At 37.5% G+C, this 8,946-nt stretch overlaps 1 protein-coding gene across 1 annotated transcript in view; it reads left to right on the top strand.

The window, feature by feature from the left end:
- The first annotated feature begins 4,802 nt into the window (after positions 1-4,802).
- LRP1B (LDL receptor related protein 1B) overlaps positions 4,803-8,946 on the top strand; it is a 2,318,354-nt gene continuing 2,314,210 nt past the window's right edge. Inside the window, exon 1 of the mRNA XM_053597274.1 lies at positions 4,803-5,120. Within this exon, the coding sequence (XP_053453249.1) occupies positions 4,928-5,120 (193 nt within the window). The 5' untranslated portion in view covers positions 4,803-4,927. The remainder of the gene's footprint in view (positions 5,121-8,946) is intronic.

The raw sequence follows: 8,946 nt of genomic DNA, 5'->3' as shown, positions 1-8,946 counted from the left end.
TTATAAAGGAGCAGCCAGATGATGAAGGTCAGATATCAATATTAACAGGTAGAAAAATACTCAAGTTTATACTTAACATGCATCCTGACAGGATGCACAACCAGGCCACTGATAACCAACTCTGTACATGATACACTGTCTATTCAGGCAGCTGGAGAAGGCAACCTGGAGCTCATTGACCACATATACATCAGGATCTAAAAACATCAAAGCAACGTGGGTTATAATCAGCAACTGACCTGAAACCCAGGAGCTTTTCCCATATGAGTAAGTGACAAGGATTTGGTGAGTTTTTGACATTTTTGTATTACCCACACATGGATCACAATATTACTGATTGTGCTTTCTGATGACATATCCAAAAAGCAAAATAGAATCTGTATCTTGAGGCTGTATTATTATAATGGAAGTCATTCTTTTAAAAAAATGAAAATAAATACGTTATCTTTAATCTTTCAACTTGTCTTCTGACTTTGTCTAAATCAGGTGACTCTTTTCCTTCCTTCTGTCAAAAGTCAGAAAAAAACTAAAACAATCAAATTAGTATGAGAAGCTTATATTATTTGTCTTTTGAAAGTTGTAATTGTCTCTCAGTTGTGCATTCCACCACAAGTATGTCTGAAGACATACACAAAGGACAGTAAAGAGAAGCTGAGAGAAGACCAACTTGATTTTTTTGGAAAGATTTTTACTTTCCAGATTTAATCAAAGTATTGCATCGCTCTTCATTTTCTTTCCAGTTTGTAACAATTGGTAAATGGTAGGAATTAAAGTTGCACCAGAATCTTACTCATCTGGATCAAATCCCCATATTCCAGTTGACACAGAGCACACTATTGAAGAAAAGCAGTCAAAATGTGCATTGAAGCGCCATAGATTGAGAAACTTACTAAAGGCAGAATACAAATGCCTACATACAGTAACTAAGAAAATGCCATGAAGGCTACGTTGAACAGTTTGATGAGAATATTTCAGATTGTATATGAAACCAGCACAGTGTACCCCTTGATTGCACTAATGTACACAGCTATGATTTAACAATAAAAATAAATAAATTAATAAAAAATGATAAAATAAATACATTTAAAATGAAGTAATAAATATTCAAAATATCAAAAAAAAGAATGTAAAGTTGTTTCTTAAGGTTTGTCTACAGTAAGTGTTTCAATTTTAAAGAACTGATAATGTTTCTTTAACAATTCTCTCTCTCCTTTTTTCTCTCTCTCTCTCTTCCTTTTTTCCTTCTCATCCTGTGTTTGGTGCTGCCTGGCAACTTTTCTGTCTGGAACCCAGCAGCCCCTGCAACAATAGATGCAGAAATCCCTGGCAACCTAACATTCAGGCCAACTCTCCTTCAGACACATCTCTTCCCTGAGACAGACTGTCAGCTGCAGTTTGTTAGACACATATCCTCTTTCCAACTTATAACTTTTAGGTGTGTTGCACAAGAATTGTTACTATCTATGGTGAGAAACTCAACAGCACCAAAAATAATCAAGTTAGCAGAAATGAAAATCCGATGTTTGATCACATGTATACAAAGCATGGCTCTAATTGAGAAGTATAAGATTACCACTGACTGATAATTAATAATCGTGTGCTGTTTTAGAACAGAAAGAAACGATGATTGGTTCTACTTTGTTTAATTTATCTCAATGAGAGATTTCATAATATTCTATAGTCTGATGAATTAATTTATTTAACTTGTCAGTGTTAATAACTTTGATTAGAATGAAGACATTATAATGGGTTATAGTTACAAACAAAATTTGAATGGTAACTCTCTCTCTTTTCTCTTCACTGATAGCATACTTTATTAATTTCCTTTTTCATGAAAGCATATATTATGGGGAAAAACTATCTCATGGAAAATTATATCTGTGCTTTCTATTTTGTTTGCAATCCATTAAAATTGATGGTTATACGAAACCTGGGAATAAATTAATTTTAAAGCTCGTATTTGGTCTAGTCTTTAATCAATTTCATTATTGCTCATAAAACTATCTTTTTTGATGTACTGGTCATTTTCAATAGATATTTGGAATAAGAATCATGAGTGAGTTGATGTGGGACAATTTCATCCCACTTCATTTCAACACTGGCTTTTTTTCCATTTTGGAACAAATATGTCAACATATCATTTGTACAATCCATTTGATCTGTTTATCACATACAATGGCTTTGCAGTATGGGTCGAAGTCCTTTTATAAATCCTTATCTTAAAAATTCTTCTTGACAAGCATTTAAATTCAAGTGTTGTGCTCACTTGAGCACTAGTACACACCTATACTAGTGTGTCTATACTTCCGCCAATCTGCTGTAGTGATTCCTTTATACCATCTAGGTTCTTATCAATCGCTTTTATTTGCATTCTTAAAATAAAGTTACAATTTTAATTTTATGGGTAGTACTTCACTGAGACTGGTTCATAGTAAACACTAAATGTAACAAGTCACATTCTACTGGTACTCTAGCCTATGCCTCCTAACCAAGCCTCCACATTTACTCTCATTCTTTCTTAGCACTATTTTGAGTCATGTTTCATTCATGATTTAAATGATGATGTTTAAAAAAGAATTCTATTTTACTTTATTATGCTGATCACAAAGTGGAGAAAATGCATTTTTTATTTTCTTTCATTCAAGAAAACAAAAAAAGTCAACCAGATGATTATATGGATTTTACCCTGCCTACTTCACCTAATAGGCTGATTATTGGGAGGCACTACACATTTAAAATGCAGTATATTTCGAATGGAGAATATTCTGGACATTTATTTCTAGGGCTGCTACACATATTACAGAAGTAGACGAATCACTGATTTTTAAACTTAGCATTGTGGCACTTTAGTACAAGTTAAGTATTTGGTGCGTCATGCTTTTCCAGAATGCTTTCCTCTAACCTGGAAATTTTTGAAATGGACAGCAAATGGTTGTAATATTATAGAAGAGGAAGAATCTGGATGTCCTTAGCATGCTTGTGAACACTCCTGATTTTCTTGCCAGGGCTTACGTGGATACAAATTTCCTAACAGCTGACCTCTTGGTTGACTGAATGGGATAATGTAAGACAGATACTTAACTTCTTTTGTTCCAATGAATAAGTATTTCATAGAATTCAGAGATCTATGGACCTTTGAGAAAAAAACATTTATTACTTTGCACATCATTTAAAATTATCTTTTTCTCTCTCTTCCTTATTCATATGTCTTAAACTTTGCCACTCATTCCCAAGTTTGTGGATTTTTGCTACGAAGTAAAATAGCAGGGGGTATACCTCTCTTTTTGTCCTACATGTTGCATTTTATTGTGAAACAATAAAAATATTTAGGGGAAATTATGTATGTGAACAACTTCATAAGAAAAATGTATGCACTTTTAAATGTTGGAGGGGTCAGATTTTAGACACTAAATCATTTGATTTACAAAGGAAAGTAAACTTTAAAATTTAAAATATGAAAAAGTGACAGACAAGACACATTTATAAGTACACACTATGAAAGGTGAATCCCATGGATCCTTGGCAATATTCTGTCATCTCTTTGATCCAGTCTAATTTTCATGGCTTCGGAGATGTTTCTGGATAATTTTATTCTCATTGGTAGTTCGTTCACAGTGTTGGCAATCATCAGTTGGTCTCAACCAGGAAACTAAATAAAATGTATGAGCTGTCGTTCCTTTGCTTTGCAATCATCCCATTGCTTCATTTTGTTCCTTTCTTATAGTTTTCTCTTCCACTCATCCGAGCTTTTAAAATAGTAAATACAAAACATTTCAACCTTTATGCTTAGAAAAAAGTTATTGATGTTACTAGGAAGAAAGTAAGTCTTCAGCTTTTAAGATTTCTGATTTTTAACCCCACACGCATTTTTGAATGGCAAAGTAAAATTTTAAGTACTTGGATGATTATGTTAAAAATTTAAGTGTTCATACTAGCCTGTTTTGTTTTGTTTTGTTTTAATTCCATTGATTTTTTTTGAACCCCTGATGGATTGGGAAAGTTCTTAAATCACCACTATGTTATGTGGAAGAGGGAAACAAAATAAAAACAACAGCAAAGCCCTTAAAACGTGTTTAGAATGGCTCCACATACGTTTTTAGAGAGAGGAACTCACTGCAAAACCTGCCAATTTCTTTTTTTATTGTTCCCTGCTTAGGGACCTCAATAGCTTTTTTCATTAACCTTCCCTTCTTAAGCAACAGTTAATGTCTTTTGAGATTGTTTTTTCGTTTGTTTGTTTGTTGTCCCCAGGTGCTGCTCAGCATAAAAGTTAAAAGTGCCAGTCAGAAAGCCTTGGGAATCAGTGTCAAGAGGAGAAAACCATTTCCCCCAAACAAGCGCAGTTATTTGGCTTGTCCTTCCTTCCTGAAAAAGAAGCTTCCAGGGGAAGGGATCAAATCCTCTTGTCCTAGAGAAGCAGCCCAAGGCTCTAGCTGTTAATTCGAACTGCTGTTAAATGCTGAGTGTTCCAGGTGCCTGGCTGGCTCAGCCCCATGCGGAGTCTCCCCCTTCAAAGACCCAAATCCCTACAGAACCAGCTTGGAGTTACTTTCCCTTCAAGGAGACCGAAATAATTGTGATTTGTAGCGCTCTCTGTTTGCGGTGGTATTTTCCTGTTGTGTTAAATGCCTCTTACTGAGTAATATATGTGATTTATGTGGACGACCGAGGGCCGTGCGGTGGATTCGGTGATTAATCAGTGAATTCCCATGCGCCGGCATCGCTCACTGCCCCTCTTGCGTGATGTAAGATCAGACGTACCCTGCATTGAAAAGTCAGACCCACGGCGGCTCGCGGCGCGCACACTCGCTCTCCCTTCGCCCTCCCCGCACGCGCGCATCCCTGCGCCGAACACGTCCTGCTCTAGGCAGGAGAAGGCGCCCTGGCTGGGCTCATCGAGCTGAAGAATTTCCAGTGACATCTGTAAATGAGGCTGCCCGATCCCGGGCTCCGACCCGCCGCCGCCGCCGCCGCCGCCGCCGGGCCGAGCGTGCAGCCGGGCCGTGTCCAGCGCGGGCGTCCTCGCCGGGCCGCCGCGATGTCCGAGTTTCTCCTCGCCTTACTCACGCTCTCGGGATTATTGCCTGTCGCCAAGGTGCTGACCGTGGGCGCCGACCGAGGTAAGGAGAACACCTGCCCACCCCACCCCCCACCCCCCGCCCCTTTCCTCCTCTGCTTTTTTAGCCCGGCGATGCTTGCAGATAAGTGAGTGTGAAACTTAAGTCCTGGCGGCCCGGCTCTCCAGACCGGTTGCCCACGGTGCCGTGGCCTCTTGGCGGGTAAGAGGAGAGGAGGCGGATTTCTGACCCAGGCGCCAGAGTCCTCGGCATCCCCACTGCCTTTTCCGGCGCTCACTGTCCGGATTTGGTGCCCTCCGGGAGCCTCGGACTTGACTGCGCGCTTCTGCCCGCGCACCCCAAGCTCTGCAGATGTTAGGATCAGAATTCGCATTTCTGGAGACTTTCCTCCGCCTTGACTTAACTGCGAGCTTTTGCGAGCTCTGGGTTCTCTGCGTTAAGCGTGTCCGCCCTCAACTTAGCTCCCAGGTTAAGTTATCCGTTGAATTCACGGTCTGCAGAGAGGCGAAAGCGTCCACTCAAGCCCCCTTTCTTTCCTCAGCCCTTTTCTGGGGCAGGTTGGGGAGATTCATGTCCTCAGCAAGAGAAGGGCGCTCCCGGGTGCACGCTCCCGCTTGAACTTGACTTTCTTGATTTTGAACGTCTGTGACACAGCCCCATAGCACCTTGAAAAGCTAACCCACTAACTGCAGCGTCTTGCTCCAGCCTGGCGCTTAATTTTTGCTTTTTCTCCAAGTAGCTGATGAATGTAGAAGTTTGGAGGGAAATAGGTGTGGAGGCAGAAGAGAGAGGGGTAGAAATTAAAATAAACTAGGATTCTATTAACTTTTAATATAGAAAGCCAGAAATCCCTGCGCAAGTTTAATAATCTTGGACAACAGATGAACTGATGAAAACGGGGTGGGGGGTGGGGGATAGTAGATGCAAAGTTGGTTCTCTGGCTGGATTTGGAAGGGTTAACTGCTTAAAGTAAAATCAGAAGTATCACAGATCATTTTCATAAAATAAGCTCATATTGACTAGTACAGTTCAGATTTTTAGTTTAAATAGGAAAAAAGGAGAAGAAAGAAAAAAGAGAGAGAGACCAAGATCCTAATGCCAAGCAAATGGGCAAAATGTTGCCCTGGCAAATTTAGTGACTGTGTTTATAGGCAGTGAATTACGAATTGACCAAGATTGTTTGCTTCATTAGAAGGAAGAACTAGGGAATAAATTGCAGTATTTCTATTAAACCTGCTGTTGGCAACCAGATTCTACTCTGGATAGCCTACCCACACATGCCATTTCCTTTATCAACAGTGGAACTAATGGGAGTTCCTTTAGAAAATCTAAGGATTTTATCACATTTAGTGGTGATAATCTTTTAAACATATCATTGCCATCTAACAATGCAGCTTCTAAACTTGCTTAACTTTCCTTGAAGTTGGGGTGGAATATTGAAAATTAAACCGATGAAATGGAAGCACATAGCTCTCCGTGAAAAGAGGATTTTCTCTGATCTGGAACAATCAGCTCTCAACCTTTCTTTGGAAGAATGTTTGAAGTTGTACCAGAACAGATGAACAGAGTGAAGCTTTTCAGCCCAGTATGCTAGCAAAATATAATGGCCCTGGCAGACTACTGCTATTGGACTCCTTCTGATGGAGCCTCCAATCTCCAGAAATTTGACCTCATGTAGAGCTAATTCCTCAGTGCCTTTGTGCATGTTTATGGGAGATACGGCTGTTGCTATCATGATTGCAATAAATATATGTCAAAGATTTTATATGCAATTTAAAAAAGTACTGACCCACAACTTTCTTCTGCAATAAAAAAATTAACTAAGAGATTATACTTGGTGACGTTCAGTTCTATGAGAGAGAGGAACACCTGAGATATAAACAGAACTCATTGAAAATGATTGTTAGTTTCTCCTAAAATGAAATAGTGTGATACTGTGTCACCATGTATATTGTAACATCACAAGGAAAAATAGTAAAAATAGTTGTAGATCAACTACATCACTAATATATATTTAACATACATACAAATCTGTTAAAAAGGACTAGAATTGTCACCATTAGTTATCAAAAATGAAAAGGGTAGGTAGGCCCTATTTGGAAAAAGGAAGACGTAAAGGAGAAATCTTGTTTGAAAGTTAAAAAAGAAAGTACTGCTGCCTTATGACAGACTTCCTCACTGAAGTGATGAAATAGAAAATACAGGAATATAACCTCAAGAAGGTTAATGAGATGTAACTTTCTGCACAGGCTATGTCAATTGTCCTTGAAGAATAGAAAAAGCATGTGAGTAACACAGGTGTGTTTTACAGTACCAAAAACGGAGAAATCCCTTTTAGATTCTCCAACTACTTACTGGGTAACGTGTAGCTTCTTAAACTGTAAGAACTAGATAAGAAATATTTGTCTTATCTTCTACCTGTGTTGTTGTTTCCTTTTTAAGTTTGTGAGTCTAAGCTCAAACATTTTATACAGTAGAAGAATACTTGAAAACAACTTGTCAATCCATACACATTCACTTGTCTTTTAATAGTATATTGTTTATTTTCTTTGCTTACATTGATCTTATACAGCACTAAACTAATGTATGTGTCAGTTCTTATTAGATCCGTCACATCTTAAAAAGGAAACATCTTTGTAGCTCTTAACAGCCAAAAGTGGAGAATAAATCAGATTCACTTAGAATCAACCAAATTTGTCATATAACAATGTCATATCATATCAAAGTATTGCTTGATAAGGATTAAGACTTAAAAGGAAGTATATTTTAAATTGTCAGATTTTCTGAAAAGAAAAGGGATTGAGAGACCTGAAGCTAGTCTTTTTTAAATTCTTGAGTCTGATAAGATGTGGAGACATATTTCCAAATAATTAAAGTTCATGCAGTTGTAGTCATTTTAATGTGACTATATCATCTAAAAATGGCTATCACGTGTATGTCAAAATTTTAATCTTCTTCCCCTCAAGGAAGACTGAACTGCAAGTCATGTCTCTTTCTACTCCATAAATATCATTAAAGTTTTTTTTTTGAAGAGTGTCTAAGCTTTGATTGTATTAATTCTCTCTCTCACTCTTCTTTCCCTTGCTCCTTTCAAGATCAAATTGATACTGGGTAAGAAGGCAACAATGAAGCAATTTAAGAAATTGAGGGTGCTGAAATAATGAGAAAGTATGTGGATTCTAGAAAACAGAAATAGGGAGAGAAAATAAAGGGGAGAGAGTCAAAGATATTTTAAGGACAATGTTGAATCCAAATCAGTATTTCCTGAAGAAGAGATTAAAGTATCTTTAGACAAAATAATTTCTTAAAATAAATATTTTATCTCTCATTTCAAAATAAATATCATATGAAAATTTTTACAGTCTAAAAGTAAGTTGAGGAAACTTCCATCAGCGTGAGTTTGGATATAATTAACCTTCTAAGAAGGAGAGATACATGAAAATATTGCAAAAAAAAAAAGATTAAACATTAAGTATGCTGGAATTATCAAGGTGGAAGTGATTTTTTAAAAATGTGAGTGAATATGAAGAAAACCTTTTTAGAAAGGATAGTGAATGACTGATATTTTTAATGTATTCTTAGGAATGAGGTGACACTTTCTAAATGCTACTTGTCATTCGAGGTGGAGATATGCAGAGATTTTTAGTTGCAAATGTACTGGATCCAGGACATTAGTTTCTTGTGGGTCGCCTTGTCAATTTCTTTTCAGAGCCTAGGGATACCATAAACATAAATTCTGTTTAAAGTCACCTGAACTGAATAGGACTTGGTCTTCTATGAGGATTACAATTTTGAGGCATGTCTAAATTTTCTCTCCAATCTTTATGTTAATATGATGCTGGTTTTTCATATTTCTGAAATTAATTAT

The sequence above is a fragment of the Nycticebus coucang genome, chromosome 7 (genome assembly GCF_027406575.1).
Source record: "Nycticebus coucang isolate mNycCou1 chromosome 7, mNycCou1.pri, whole genome shotgun sequence".
NCBI classification, from domain to species: domain Eukaryota; kingdom Metazoa; phylum Chordata; class Mammalia; order Primates; family Lorisidae; genus Nycticebus; species Nycticebus coucang.
This window is presented reverse-complemented; position numbering and strand designations above follow the sequence as displayed.